General features: G+C 39.7%; 1 protein-coding gene across 4 annotated transcripts in view; it reads left to right on the forward strand.

Annotated features, from left to right (window-relative positions):
- Nucleotides 1–16421, forward strand: part of DPF3 (double PHD fingers 3) — a 155988-nt gene that overhangs the window by 87528 nt on the left and 52039 nt on the right. For 2 of the 4 annotated variants that reach the window (XR_009418657.1, XM_059474850.1), the window contains exons 4-6: nt 8244–8371; nt 12116–12211; nt 13248–13286. Coding sequence is in view for 2 of the 4 variants with exons in the window: in XM_059474850.1 (XP_059330833.1) it covers nt 8244–8371; nt 12116–12211; nt 13248–13286 (263 nt within the window). In the remaining 2 variants the exon portion in view is untranslated. The remainder of the gene's footprint in view (nt 1–8243; nt 8372–12115; nt 12212–13247; nt 13287–16421) is intronic. The other 2 variants (XR_009418658.1, XM_059474851.1) reach the window with 1 other exon arrangement.

Here is a 16421-nt window from a genome sequence, read left to right on the forward strand (position 1 = left end):
ATCTGTTACTAAAGGTATCCCCTCCACTGTCCTCGATAAGGACGAGAAGCTATGCAGAATCTCACAGAATTTGCAGGAAGGTTGGCATGGCTGGCTCCACACATGGTTTATGTATGAGTTTGTGTGCAATACAAGTGTTTTATTCAGTTCTGTCACATCCAGTGCAGTTGCTTTAGGTGGAGGTCCATTCCCTGTTACCCTTTGCAGAGTGTGCAATGTGGGCATGACTGTCCCACCCGTGGGGAGGGGGGACTGGTGTTTGGTGATAAATGTCTGGTTAATTATTTAATTCTGGTGCTTTGGAGGGGCCAAAATGCCCATCATCTGTCTGTGTGAGTGATTCTATATGCCCATTTACAGATAGATAGCCCAAGTTATTATTTTACTCCCAACAGACCAGAAGCCCTGATAGGGTGACACAAAGCCCAAAGGAATAGGTTTTTTACGTAATGTTTTTCTCTAAATTGTAGCAGTTATCTTGCCTCTGCCCCTTGATAGTGCCTACAGTGTTGCTGCAGAAGTTGTGGTGCGGTGTAAGCCCATCTAGAACACAAATGCAAGAGTTACCAGAACAAAAATGAGTGCTAGCAAAATGCTATTGAATGGAGATATTTCTGAATGGAGATGATTTCAGCCCTGAGGGTAGTTACTTGATCCAGCATTTAGTCTGATACTGTAATTTGGCAGTCTTTGAGAAGCAGGTACAGCTTATTATATGTGACAATGATTTATATCTGTGCTGAGAAATAAATCTGCAGAAAACTTCCAAGAGACAACTGACAAGACGGCTGTTTTGTTTTTGGGTTTTGTTTTTTGTTGGTTTTTTTTTTTTTTTTGAGAGAGAGATTTTATAGAGGCATTCTAGTCTGCCAGAGAAATACAGCTGCTTGTAAAGACTACATTTTGATAGTGGGTTAAACTAAACAATGCCTAACCTTATGTTTAAGGGCCTCTGCAGTTTTCAGCAGCCCTATTTCTCCCTCCTGTTGTCATGTAGCTTCTTGGGACATATTTTAACTAGGGGCTGATAGAACTTTTCCATTGAATCCCAGTCTTAAAACTCAAAGTTGACTTCTGATATTTCTGCAGTTATGCTCAGGCTAAAAGAGTGTACAGTCCCACCCACATAAGATCTTCCTCTGTCTTCCCTTTCTCCCCCTCCTCTGCTCTCTCCCAACCTCATCATGACACTAGCAGCCTTCCATAAGGAGGTGCTAGGGAGACGTCGGGATTTTCCGGTCTTCTTGTGCTCCCTAGAACAAACCTCAGTAGTGCCTAAAATTTCAAACATCTGCTAAGATTAATGTCAGGGCTTTACGGGATAGAGAGTCCTCTAAACTCTTTTTCCCATTCAAAATTGTTTGTTTCTGTGGAAATAAATACTCCAATATTTTCAAGTGGTCTTCTAGAAGTGGTTTATCATTGTCAGTGGTTGGATTCTTGTTCTCACCACAGCCCAGTTTACCTTGAGAGTGCAATAATATACATGAGGCTTAGAGTGGGTTTGGTGGGAGAGACAAATAATTACTGGAGTAGCCTTACAATCTCTAGTACAGCGTGGCTATTTTTCAGCTTGGATTAAAAATAAAGTGAATTTGATGTTTACTGCTCTCTAGGGACGTTTGTTTGGCTTTATGGACTCATTGTGAGAGTCTGTGTTATCAGTGATCTGTCCCAGGGGAGGCCCAGGGCTGGGCTGACAGGAGGTTCTGTGGACCATGTATATGTAGAACTGGCAGTGACAAGTTTGCTGCAGATGGGTGCTGAATTGCAGAAGTGTTGAGAGAAAAGGGTGGGGTATCAGGGGCCATGGAAGGTCAGCATTAAATCATAGTAGCAATAACACAAGCATCTGCCCCTGGGATAGCAGGATGTGGTGTAGTGAAAGAAGGGTTCTGGAGATCTGGATCTGCAGGAGTGAAGGGCTGTGCTGTGCTGTGCTGGCAGGGGCAGAGCCCTGCCTTTAGTATGCCTGGTTCTGGTCAATGCTGTGAATACATCAGTTCCAAGGATGCTAGCAAGTCACTCTACTGGCCATGGACACAACAAGCAAGCAAACAAGCTAAGGAGAGTCTGGCCGTGCCTGCACAGAAAAGCTACAGAATGCAGCTATTCACATAAGGCATTGTCTCCCCATTGTTTCTTAAGGGATTCCATCCCCCTGCCCCCACCCTTTGCACTCTACCGCTATATTTGTGCCTTGGAGATGTGGAGATGAGCGTATGATGGATGGATGGATGCTGCTTGTCTGGATTTTTCACCACCATTTCCCCTGGGGCACTCTGTCTGCTGGCAGAGAGCACCATCCCAAAAGATGGTATCTTTTGCAAACTCGACAGCTAGCAGACAGCTTCTCTCTCTGCATATTTCCCCAAAGAAGAGCAGGCTTAATCTGGTTTTTATATGGCATATTTCATTATAATCTTTTTGACTTCCCATGTTCCCAATACGCCATAATAAATAAAACGCTGGGGGTGGGAACAGCAGAGATGCTGAGGCTTCACACTCTTGTGACACTGATGGATTCTCATTTTAAACTGTCATGGGATTTAATTGCTTGCTGAGCCACTGCACTGCACTTTCAGACACATCCTGCCACATCCTCTTAATGAGCTTAGTGGCTGCATTCGCTCAGCAGTAGTTCTGTTTACTGTGAATTAGGTGGCTTTTTTAGACCACCTATATGATTTTAAAGAGGTAGTGGTTATTAAGGTAATATCCTTGGATTTATCCATCCTAAACAACACTTCATGGACTCGTAATGTATAGTTTCCTCTGACACTTTTTATGTTCCAAAAGAATGGCACCAAGAAACAAAAACGCAAGAATCTATGTGCAAAGTCAGTGTTTGTCTAAGAGGGTTTTTGGAAGCCGGATTGCTTTGGTTTGCATAGTAGCTGTCTCTGGCGTGATAGATCATGCTGGAACTCACCCAATAAGTATCTCTGTTCCCAATTAGAACTGGAAATGGAGCTGCTTACGAGTGCACAGAGATGATGGTTTGGGTGGCAGCTGCTACTGTGGAGATGGAAATGATCCATTGTAAAACAAATACATTGCATTGTATAGAAAAAGGGATGATTGTTTTTAATTTATGTTTCAAAGAGACATTGAAAAGTTGCTTAGCTCTCAATGCGTTGTAAACCATATGTAGCTTATTTAAGGACAGGAATTTGCAGCTATTTTGTTATTTTGGCAAATTGAAACTTGAAAAATCCCACCATTTTGTGGGATTTGTGAAAATGTGCTTCTTTTGGAGGCAGCAGTTCAATAGAAAACAGATACAAGAATGATACTGGCATGGATGCTTGTTCAGATTCTACCACTGCAATCTCAGGACCTTAATAAACAGAGAGGTTGCTGCACTGAGCTGGTAAGCAGAAATAACCATGTTAATTTAATCTCTATGAAAGGGACTCTGCCAAGTTAAGAAACATAAATTATAATTATATGCACACACACACACATTTGAATTATAATATATGCACAATATTTAGCTGTGGCACCAAGAACATGATGGTTTACTAAAACAGGAAGAATTCTTAAATAACATTTTTTTTTCATTTATGACTTTTGTTGATTTGGCATTTCCATTTTGTATAGTTCTTACTACTTCTTGTTTCTGCTATATTAACCATGTGCTATTGTATTTATGGTACTAATCAGAAGGAAATTTATCTCCAAACCTTCTTAAAATTTTCATATTAAAGAGTAATCTTTTAATTATGACTTTACTGGTAGTTATTACTTGTAATAAAGATTATGTTCTCTGAAATTGTAATGTTTGAAGAAGAGCTTGTGATACAAACTAGAAGTTACAATGATTGTAGAACAATTAGTGGGTAGCAAATGCCATTACCTATATTTAAAAAGGATTTGGATGTGATTCAAAGATTTAAAGACACATAAATTCTACATGAACATCTGAGAAATGGATTGAAACAGTAATTACATATAAGCAATAAAGCACCTGGGAAATGATGATATAGGTGGTTCTAACAAACTACAATTTTCCTTCCAAAGAAAAGCATGTCTCACTACTTTCTCAAAATTCTTTACATGATTAGTAAAAATAATGGGTTGGGGGGTTGACAATTCTCTTAAATATTCTGAAGACTTTTGTTATGTCTCCAAAGAGAAATTGAGAACTGTCTTGGATCAAAACCTTTGAAATAAAAGACAGTGGAAGAAAGAACTTTCATTGTAGATAAGGGCTTACAGCTGGTGCATCAAGTTTTAGTGCTTGGTCCTGTGCTGTGTAATACAGTAATGAACAACCTGCAGAGTGGGAGTATCTTGTCAGCTGCAAAGATTTGCACATACTATGAAGTTATTGAGAGCAACCATAGACGGGAAGGTCTGTGCAGAGCACTCTGGGGAGATGTCCATATGCTTGGGGAGTGGGCAGAGGGATGGGCATTATAATATGTACCTCAGTGTTGGAATGTATTCCTTATGGGAAGTTCTTGTCCCCATTACAAGATTCCTAATTCTTCTGCTTAATAAATAACTTGGCCATTGAAAGACACAGTCTGAGGAGTAATCTAAAGAATACCATAATTCATTAGTTTAAATGGGGGATGTGGTTTCATCTGAAAATGCCAGGAGCAGTATCTTGGGAAGACTGGTGTATAATGAGGGAAAGTTCAGAGAGGTTTGTCAGGAGCATATGGAAAACTTCCCACAGCAGAGTAATAGAAAAGATTGTGACTCTTTATCCTTGAAAGGAGAGGAATTAAAAGAAACTACAAAAAATTTTGTCAAGAACTTCTATTTTCCCCCGTAAGAGCAAGGGGGCGGGCAACAGATAAAGTGAAGCACTCCTTTCAAACCATAGTTAAACTGTTGGACTCTATCAGGTGGGAAAACATTGAGGTAAAAGTGTATCAAAATTCAGAAAAGGCTGGGCCATTCTGTGTATTCTCAGAGGAGCCAGATTTAGGATAACTGGAAGGGATACTGCATTTATCTTTCAGGATGAAACACAGCATTAGGGTGGGTAAGTTCTTTATCATTTCTCTCATGGCAGACGTTCACAGCTTCTACAGTAACTTGTGAGGTGACCGCATAGTGTGGCATGAGCAATATCAGAGTTGACACAAGCACAGGGCCACAGTTTAATTTCTTAATCCCAGAAGAGTCTCCCTCTGGCCTTGTTTGAAGCTTCAGGCACTGGCCGGTACCTTCATAAGCAGGACAATGAGTGGAACAGACCCCACCTTAGTTCCAAATAGCAGCTCCCATAGTATGGGGAAGGCCTTGATCTTTCACATGAAAACTAAATTTCAAGTTTTGAGTTGACTCCTCAGTTTTCTTTAGGGTACTGGTATAAGAGTAAAAGATACTTCTCTTTCTTTTGTGGGAAAATCATGGATTGTTAAATAGCTAAGAGAAAATAAGGGGTTTTTAGTGAAATTAATTTAATGATCCCTGGTAGTGTTTAACTATTTCTGTAGGTTAACTGAACTATCTTTTCGATTTTAGAAGATTTTCATCTGTGGGGATTCAAAAACGGGTTTGGAAACATAATTTTCTGTCTTCATTACTGTACCCTTTACAGACTAACCATCTTCAGGAAGGATTGGATTTATTAGAGACTGAATTCATTATGAGGGATTGTCTTTGGACCTCTGAAGGTTTTTATGCTGTAGACTTTACATTCCAGATAACATAGTGTCTGCTTTTTCCCACTTTCTAGAGCTATTTAGGAATTAAAGTGTGTTCATAGAAGCTACCAGTGGAGAAGAAAATGAAGGAGTTGCATGGCAGTCAGCTTAGGGGGAAAATGGGAGGCAGACACCGAGTTTATTTTCCCTGGATGCCCAGCTCACTAACTTAACTTCTTGGTGATTCAGTCTCCCCATCAACTGTGAATAAAAATATTACCTTACAACGCCTTGTCAGTAGGATGTTAAATTTAGTAATTAGAAAATGCTCTGAGAGTTTTGGATGAAAAGTCCTCCTGGAGTTTTGGGAAGTAGCAGTGCCACACAGAACAACCATGCCTATTAAAGACAGCTGCCTGTTTTGACCTCAAAACCTACCTTTCCCTCTTTTCAAACTTAGTTTTTGATATCTCTGGAACAAATGGAGAGTAATTCCACCTTCATATATGTTCCACTTATCCCTCAGCCTTTCCTTGCTCATTTCCTTTTCTAACACGTTCATTTGCTGAATTCATTGGTATCCAGAGACAGGCAGAGCTTGTCACAGTGAGGACATGTTTGTTTCCAATGCCCTTGAGCTTGCTTGAAGCTTCTTTGCTTGCTGAATGTATGATGACCCCTTGGGGTTTGCAGTCCCTCAAGGTTCTAAATACAGAGCAAATGCCCTTTTGCACCCAAGCACAGGACTTTGAACTCAAGCCAAGCCCACATCCAGAGATGATTATGGAGGTTCCTCAGTGACTTCTGGTTCAAGCATTGGGATTTGCACATAAATCACATAAAAAATCTCTTCTTTCTATTGAAATGTCTGGATCCAGAGGGAGGTACTAGGCATTCGTACAGGGTAATTCAATCTGTATGATTCTCTTTTGACTTTTCTGTCTTTTTTATAGCTCAAGCAAGGGAGAAGTTGGGGAAGGGGCCATAATGGGATACGTATGCAGAGCTTAATGCTGAAAACAGAGGCCTGATTGAATAGAGCTCCTTGTGATGAGAAGGGGGATCAATTCACAGTTGACCCCATCCCATTGTGTGGGTTGTCCTGGGAGTTTCCTTTAAAATCCCAGTGGTTTGGTTTTTCTGCATGGTTTGTACCCAGCCTTTCCCTCCATGAATAGAATAGCTTTTTCTGGAATTTCTACTGGATTTTCTGTGGTTATTGGCTGAGCAATGCTCTCCCACTTCAGAAGACTGGAGGAAGTACATTGTGGAAGTACAGATCAGGGACGCTGAATCATTTGATAACTGAAAGTTTTTCATATATAGAACAAACATATTCCTGGTATGCAACTGCCCCCAAGAAATAGATTATATGTTACTGTCCCAGGTGGAAGTGCTCATTCATTATTTGGTTTGCAGGAGTGATTTGAGACTTTAAAAACACATGAATTTCTGCCCTGCAGAATTTTCAGCTCATTGTGATAGAAAGGCAGGGAGTTTCAGGCAGAACAAAACACAGTTCTTAAAGCATAAGCAGACAGAACTGTGAATTAAGGACACCAGATGCTGATTTGTAAGCATCATTCTTGTACATTATTACTTGTAAATATATCGGTCTAGAGAAAGGAATTCATTTTAGAATGGAGGGAGTACTTTAGAAATCCATGCCTGGCAGTGTCAGGTAAAGACATGTGCAGGATATTTCCCTGCCAGGGGATTGCTTTAAATGAGCCCCTGTATGAGTGGGGTAGAGGCTAGGATGTACAAGGAAAACTGGATTATTTCCCAGGTATATTTTATTATCTTGCTAAAGTTAACATGCTGTATTTGCCTGTCTGCTGCATTGCCTCATAATCTAATGGCAGCATTTGAAAGGGGAATAAGGCTCTGCTCCTTCACTTCTCCAGCAAGTTGCATCAAACTTCCTCATAAATCCAGTGTCTTTGGAGCTCTGTCCCCAGACTGTTTCCAAGCCAGCCTGTGGCCCTTCCTGCAGTGACTGGGTGTTGTCCCATTTTATGAGCAAGATTCTGCACTCATAACTGGGTTTCTTTCTGGTACTGCCAGCTAGAGGCAACCAGGGATTTTATCTAGTCAGTATTGCAGGGAGATTCAAGACACATCTCTTTATTTTTCGAAGTAAGGTCTCATCATTGCCCCCCACACTTTCTGTTTTCCCACATGTGGAACATGCCCTGGTGTAGGAGAATGAGGATTGAAGCTGTGCTATATAAACTGTGCCAGATGCTAAATTGCATTAAACTACTTTTCTTCTTCAGGAGATCAGATTCTTCATATTTGTAATTTCAGTATCTTAAAAAGTTGGGGTTTTGTTCTTTATTTAAAGCATAGGGAGTTTACACAAAGAAGAAGGATTTTCCCCCCATTTATTTCCTCCTGACAAAGTATATCCAGCCTTTTTTTCCTGTAAACAAGCACAGAAAATGAAAAGATATCAGGTTTTCAATAGGATAGAAATTAATCATAAATGGAGTTTCTTAGTGGTTAAATGAACTTGAAGATCTTCCTTTTCAGATAGAAACAAGTTTGAAAGTCTGTTCATCATCTGCTTGACATCTCTGTCCTTCTTGTTAGCCCTTTGGGGGAGACACACAGTGAGTGTGTTTTGTTTTTCAGAAGTTGATCTGCCTCTGAAAAAAGATGGGTTCACCTCAGAAAGTACGACTCTGGAAGCCTTGCTGCGTGGAGAGGCAATAGAGAAAAAAACAGACACTAAAGAGGAAGACACTATACAAGAAATCCAGGTAAGGGAGAGCCCCATGCCCTGACATCACACTGGATTTTACAGTTTGTCTCTAAGTCTAAGTCTCTTGTCCTGTGGCAAAATAGTGTATCTGTTGATTGTTGTGTCATTCTACTGCCAAAATGTTATCAAACCTTTGTGCTATGCTGTGATGCTCAAAATGATATCAGTATCTCACACACTTCTTTTGTCACAAGAATCTTTGTTGTTTAACTGTTCTGCACAGGTCCTGTGTTGGAACTTAATTTGCAGCACTATGATGAGATAATTGCATAAAAAAACTGAGAAGCTGAGGTGGATCCCAACTATAAACTGAATTTTAATGGTTCACATTTAAAGTGAGTTTCATGGATTTCAATTTGGATTCACAGCTGCTGTAGATTAAAACATGTCATTGCCTTGCCTGTTTTTTTTAATAGTATGTGGCCTTCTGGAGGTATTCAAGAAAAACAAATATCCTAAAAAAATGTAATCTTAAATATTTCAATTATTATTAGTTATGCAGTATGAGAAATATTGCCTTTTCACATGCATTATGGTTATAAAAATTGTCAAGATTTAATTTAATCCTTCAACAGTTAAAAGCCAAAACACAATTGTAGGTTTGTTAAAGAAGGAATTCAGCTAGTATAAAGGGTTCTTGTATATGGCACTTTTAAAACATCTTAAATCACTAGGAAAGTGGGCCTGTCCAACAGCAGCACATCTTTGCTGATGCTAAAACACCATTGTGTTGTGAGTCTTTTTAGGGATTTTTAGTGAGAGTTATTAGCACCGTGTCAAATTTGGTAATTTTGGGAGAGATACAAAATGTTGCATCTATACCTAAAAGAAGAAAAAATTTGAGGGGTCAGTCCCATGCGAAATGAAACAGAAAAACATAAACATCTGATCTGTATTACCTGGAGTTCAGTCCTGCTGCTCTATTTGTTAGAAATTTTGCACAGGTAAGGGCAGCGCAATTGGGTCTCCCATTCCTAGTTGCACAGGTAAAAGAGCACCATCAAAGAGGAAGCATGCCATGCTCATGGAATGGGGAAAAGCTTGGCATGAGCCTTGCTCTGTGTTTGCTTCTTCAGTAGTATATCTGGGTTTTTGAAGCTGACAGCTCTTACCAAAGGTCTGTTTTTACCTGCTTTCAAGGTCACAAGAAGTCATGGTGCAGCATCCTTGTGAAATTGCAAGTGCTTTTGAATGTTGCTGTGTGATCTGAGCTCCCAAACTATCCCCAGTAGCAGTCTGCGAAAAGATACCTCAGAGATGGTGGAAGTGACATAAATCCAGGCATTGCAGAACAGTGCAAAAAAATAGAACAGATTTTCAGCTAAACTGCTGTAGCTGTGACCTGTCAACTGGATGCTAGTTTCATCAGAACAGATGCAAAAGGCATGTCTTGCTGCTTTATTTTGTGCTAGCATAGCTTATCTGGATTCAGTCTGTAGAACAATGATTGCCAAAGCCTTCACTAGTAGGCAGCTTTTAGTGTGTACTTTGGCACCTGGCAGCTAGACTGTACCAGATGAAAATCACAATCAGTGCCTTCATCGGTATGACAAATAAGAGATTGCAAATCTCTCCTTTGTTCCTTTGTGTACTTGTCTGTGCTGTAACTCTAAAGGGCCCAGCCGCAGTGGTGGTGAGAGTGAGCAGGTGGGATAGACATCATTGTAATTCCCACCTGAGACCCAGCCACTTGCCACCCTCCCAAATTCACAGTATCTGTCAGGAGAAGACAACTTGGTGCTTGGCTGCACCAAATTACCTAGGGCTGGGAAACTTTTAGAAAGACATAATAGGAAAAGAAAAGTTACTCTGCTATAACATATAAGGGTTCCCCCTGCTAAATAGATACAAGTTTTGGGACCTGCAGTACAGCTGGTATGTAACATGATTGAGAATTTTACCCTGCAGTAAATTGGTATTGAATGTGTATCTCCATTGGTTGATGGAGAAGAGTTAGAGTTTGAGAAGAGTTAGAGTAGCCTTCTGACCATGAAGCAGAAAGGTTATGCCCCTTCTATCAAGGATTAAAGTAATTACTCTGGCATTGTCACCAAATTCACACTTGGTTACATATTATCTCTTTCCTAAATTGATGCTTCAATTTTACAGGAAGAAAGTGGTTTGTAATATTTCTCTTAACTGTTGTGTAGTATAATTGTTGTAAATTAGCTTCTTTCCCTCCCACATATGATGTGGTTGCCCCTGTTTTGTTGGGGATTTTTTGAGATACTTTAAGATAGGAAGAAATGGAAAAATACAAACTCACATCAGTAAGTTTGCCTATTTTCTTACCTACATTCTTAAAGTCTCCTCATGTACATTTTTCAAGCACTTCAGTCCTAAGATGAATTCAATTAATGTATGCAGAACTGGAACCTGTTTAACTTTTACACCCTCTAGTATTTAGCACCTCCAGTATTATGTGAAATTGTAGTTCATGATGGTCAGAGCTCATTAACAGCCTCCTGATATTCAAAAATAGAAGAAGCAAAACACTTGATCCAAACAACTTGTTTGAAATGCACTGACCAGTATTAGTCTTAGAAATTAAGTTGATAAAGTAAGAATAAACTTTTGTAACTGACCTTCTAAATACAGACTTTTGAAAGTTGAAATTTCTGTTGTATTCTTTCCCACAAATTCAGAATTTGGTGCTTGAGGTATGTGGAAAAGAGAGAAAGAGACTGATTTTCTCCTGTTCCCCATGTGCTGGCTCTCAAATAGCTTTTAAGTAGAAATTAGAGAGAAGGGACAAATACAGTAAGACTGAAGAACATTCCTATCACTTTGATGTCACTATTTGACTCTGCATTGTGGCTGTAATTTAAATGAATGTTAGCATGGCAAAGGTAAGTTAGTGATTTCAGATTAGTCCCTTGCAAAATGGCACAGTACCATACATGGTAGGAGTGGCTGGGGCCAATTTCTGTATTTCTAGCAGACATGCCAAGGGTTGAGGGAATTTCAATGGGACTTCTTCCCACATTAGTGTTGTGATGATTTGTCTGGCCTTTTTCCATGTGACATCTGACTTGTACATGTTTTCATGCAGGACAGCCAGGCTGTGTTTGGTTCTGTAGAAGTTACATTTCAAAAGATCAAATTAAAAGATTGAAATTTCCTGGCCCAGGCATCTCACAGTTTTGTGAGCTGTAATTCCTCAGCATTCTCATTCAACAAACTTTCTGCTTCCAGATTAGAGTTGTACCTGTGGTGCAAGCCCTACAAAACATGGCTTTTTAGATCCATTCTGGAATATATGGAGGAATTTTCTCTATTTTTGCTCAAGAGAGAAGATTGTGAGCTACCAAGGAGAAAACCACTGGTTTTGTATTCCTGAAGTGCACTCTCAACATTAGAAGAAAACAAAATAATTAAATTGCAACAAATGAAAATAAAAAACCCAGGCAAACAAATTCCCAGACAGGGCCTGCAGTTATGCATACCAATATTTGTGTTGTCTTGGAATATTGGTGCTCAGTGCTTCTAGTATTTGTTCTTAGGAACCTTTTTATCATAGTTGACTGATATCAGTAGTAGTTTTTTAGTAGGAATTCCCTGGAGATCTTAGTGTGGAAAAGAGTGAAAAGTTTGCTTTGGTAGAGAGAAGCAGAGGTACTGCGATCTGATTTGGCTTTGTATCAACTGTAATAACCCATAGTCACTGTGGTAAAGAGCAGTAGCTGGTTTTATGTGTCCTCCTTTTTTCTTCTAACCATTCCTGTTTGTTGTTCAACCACAGAGGGTTTTAGAAAATGATGAAAATGCAGACGAAGTGAACGAGGAAGAAGACTTGGAAGAAGATATTCCAAAACGAAAGAACAGGCCTAGAGGACGGGTAAGTGGAGAGTTTATTGGAATGGAAAGGAGGGAAGCAAACCTCTGCAGAAATATAGTGTATATTTCTCATGTGTATTATGTATGCAAAGTATTTATCCATGAATATCTGATAGTGATAACACTATAGGTATTTTTCAGTCATATGTAATAGTTTTTTAATATTTTTTCAGTTTACTTTTGTGAACGGCTGTGAAAGAAAAGGACTATTTTGAGAGTAAAAATTTGGGGGAGATTTATTTTAGTGTTGTATTTACAATTGTAATATAAACTGTAATAACTATTATGACATCCTGCTATTACAATTCTCCTTAAAAAAACCTTTACTAATTACAGAAAAGCAGTAAATTCAGTTATGACAGCCAAAAAAATATTAATAAAAATAACTTGAACTGTGTTAATAAGTTTTGCAACTTTCTCCGGGGTAGCATTTTGTGGTTGACACTGGCTCTCTTGAGCCCATGGCAAATCTTCCACTTGCTTGAAAAGGGCAATATTTTATCCTTAGGGGACTCTGTCCCTTCTCTTACCTAAGATGTCTTCACAATTCATCAGGGTACCAGTTAAATAACGAGGCCAACATTTTAAACTTGGAATCAACATTTTCAATTGTGGGCCCGTAAGCTAGGCATCTAAATAAATGTGAACACAAGTCTCAGAAGTTTTGAGCATTTTCATCTCTCTTTGGCTCCAGTGGATGCTGCAGGGGTGCAGGAGCTCCAGATGTACCTTTTGATTTGTTTATAGAAGTCAAGCAAGGTGGGCCACATTTTAGGCCAAATGAGCAGAATATACTAGTTTTTTTAATAAGAGACATGAAACCACATTGAATACTTGCAATGTACTTATGCATCAGACCCTCTCTTTTGGTTTCCTCTTTGGTTGTTGTGTTGTTTCAGTTTTCTGCTCCTCTTTATTTTGGAGCTTAAGTCCTTTAATATAAGATCAAAGCACTTTAATAATTGGATAAGTATATATATCATCTTCCTTATTCTCAAAATCACCTGAACCAGTTTCTTTCTTTCTTTCTTTCTTAGCCAAAGACCCCCACCTGGAAAAAAATTTTCCAGAAAAATGTAAGTTTCAGAAGATTTGTATGAACCAGTAACCAAAACCAGGAGATAGAATCAATATGTGCACATAAGCTTGACTGTAGCAATCAACTAATATTCCAGGCTAACAACTCTTTTCTAATAAGTTGCTCTCATGTAAATTGCACATGCTGGATAGGGTGAGTGAAAGGGAGCAAAGAGCTAGACGAAATATACTGCTCAGGAGAATGGGATTTGGTGTATTCATATGTCCCAGACCAGTACAAACAAAGTCCTGAAGTTAGTGTTACATGCAAGATTTTGCTTCCCTGTTCAGGAAAATGTTCCAGAATTTTTTCTCTGGTACTGTAAGGAAAGGAGTTGGAGGGTACTAGATGTGCCATTCATTTTGAAGCATGCATTTATATTTTATTTTCTGCCCTAGAACTTGCCCCCTATTAAGTACAGAAGCAGCAGGATTTCTTGCTTTTTTCTTGCAACTAACTACTGCTCTGCTAGTGCCTGGTTTCTTTTAGTGCAAAAAAGAGAAGTCTGAATAATGCCACATACTTCAAGCAATGTTTAGTTTTATTTGATGGCATCAATAACCAAAGCAAAATGTAGTAGAAATTAGAATTTCAGAATTGTGGCCAGGTTATCCAGCTGTTGAAAACTGGTAAGCCTGAATTGCATCTGGTCACAAGAGCTTTGCCAGTTTCCTAAAGGCAGCCCTTTTCTAGCCTGACTCAGTATAGGGAATTAAGGCTAAGGATTTAAAATTAGGCAACATGAAACCTGGGCTGCTCTTTGTTTCTGGGAAAGACTTGGTTAGGGTAGTTTTAGAGGGCAGAAGAGGGGAAGGACATGCATAGGAAACAAGATCCTGTGGAGTTTGACCTTTGGGGATTCAGAGGAGTGAGAAGGACTAACAGCATATATGCAGGATTAATGCAATGGAATTACTGCTCTGGACTTTCCAAGTTGCACATGCCCCTTCCTTTCCCTACAGCATGATTTTATTTTTAATTCTGGACTCTCCATCTGTCTTTTTGGCTATTCTCTCTGGCTGCTTCAAGGCTGCTGGTCCAGGCCGTCAAGTCTTGTAGTCTTTGCTGCATCCTGTCAGGAGAATAAAGGCAGCTGTGGATGACTGAATTCAACAGCCTGGAGCACAGACAGCAAGCACGGGGCATTCAGTTCAGTGCCTCTGGGGCAGCTGCTTGGTTTCCTGTCCCCTCAAGGCCAGCCCATGAAATCATGGGGGCATAGGAAGGACACTGAAGGCTGAAGAGGTAGATGTACAGAAAGAGATTTGTAGTGTTTTTGCTGGACAGGGGCAATGTGGTAGGAGCTGGCAGGGTGGTTTTCTAGGAGATATGAGATGTACGCAGATGCACCTGCACAGACTGTCTGCTCATCAGCCGGATATCCCGTGGGACAATTTCAAAGGCACCAAGCCAATTTAGGAACCCAAGTCCCATTGAAAGTCATTGACTTGAAAAATCTCCCCCTCTTTGTTCATTGCATGAAAAAGTGTATCTGACACGTGGTCATGCCATGAATGCTGTGCCCCTGCATTTCTGTAGAGAACAGTTTGAAAGGGAACAGCTGACTGTAAGACAAGCAAAATTCTGAGCAGCAAACCCTAAATTAGTATCATATTCTGAAATGTACCTATGTAAAATATTACCTTCTTACTCAACAGGTATGTTCTCAGAGTGTGAATAGAGTCAGAGCTACTGACTAGTGACAAATATAAGACTTTACATCTTTTTCATAGCCCTGAAAAACCAATGCAGCTGGTAAAATGGGGAAATTGGATCCTAATCTGGGTACCAGCAGAAATATTTATAAGGACCAATCACTTGTCTATGTGAAGATTCCCTGATGAGTTGAGGGTTGTGGAGGAGCTGCCATGGACTGAAATTCAGCTTGCAGCACATTTAGCAGCAGTAAGGGAAGAAAAGAACTAGCCTGGGATTGATTTCATTGCCCAAAGGGGGTTTAAAGATCTGGCAGTCAGAAAGAAAATAGTGCAGACTTGTAAGATGATTTTATATGATACAGTCAGTAAAGAAGCTTCCACCAAACAATTGTTGCTGAGGGCATTTCTAGGGTGAAACTGCTTTTCAGTTCACCCTTACAGATCTTGGTCTGCACATGTGTGCTGGACTGCTCAGATGTCTTTGCAGAAGGCAGAGTTATCCTTGTCATACATAGTAGTATTTACCCCATCCAGATAGCTGCAAAACCATGTCTCTCCTTTGGGACTGTGTTAAGACTTAGACCTGAGCAATCCCAGGGAAATAACATGTGAAGTTTTTATAAATCCCTGTTTTAACAGACTTTTTCTGGCCAGTGTAAAACTGTTCCTTATTACTTCTCTTTAAATATCCAGTGGAACACAATTCTAATAGTGCTAGTTCTGTTCCAAGCTCATAGAAGAGAGAAAAAGTTTCTATGGCCCCTTTATGGCTGGGTGCGAATATTCTCAGAATTTTTACACCTTCTTCAGCTTTACCTAACAAAGCTCTGTCCTTTTCTTATTTTCACATGACAAGGCTTGCAGGATTTGAGTCAGGTGGCCTTGTCTAGAGTGAGAAATATGAACAGCTTAATAAGAGGAGCAGCAGAAGCAATTCTGTCATTTTTTTTCCAGGAATAGAGTAGTTAGGAGAATTAATAAAGAACTATTTAGCCATCCACCTGTGATCACTTCCTCAAACAAAGATCAAGTCTAAAATTATTGTCATTTACAGACTGTACATTAGTGAACATGAAAGAATTGAAGGCCTTGGCTCAGTTCCCAGTTTCACATCACAACTCCAGCATTGGGCAGATATGAGCTGTTTCCTTGTTGGCATCTCAGCTGAGAAGGGTCAGGACTGAGTAGTTTTGATGCTGAATTCCACTCTCACCCCTGGAGCTCAAGACAGAGCAGTCTGTGCTGTGGAGAAACAAAGTTTTTCAGTTTCTATAGCTGCCAGTTTGGTCCACTTTAGGAACACAGAAATGCAGAGAGACATTTCTGGGTAATTTCTGTTATTGCAGGTAGCCACATTATCTAATCTTTTCCACTAACTGATCAAAGCTCCATTTTATAATTAGCCACAGTGTCTTTGTCCCAGAAGGTCATTTCAACACACTGCTTTTCAGCTAGAAAACAAAACATAGCAACAC

This window comes from Ammospiza nelsoni, chromosome 6, assembly GCF_027579445.1.
Source record: "Ammospiza nelsoni isolate bAmmNel1 chromosome 6, bAmmNel1.pri, whole genome shotgun sequence".
In the NCBI taxonomy this organism is placed as follows: domain Eukaryota; kingdom Metazoa; phylum Chordata; class Aves; order Passeriformes; family Passerellidae; genus Ammospiza; species Ammospiza nelsoni.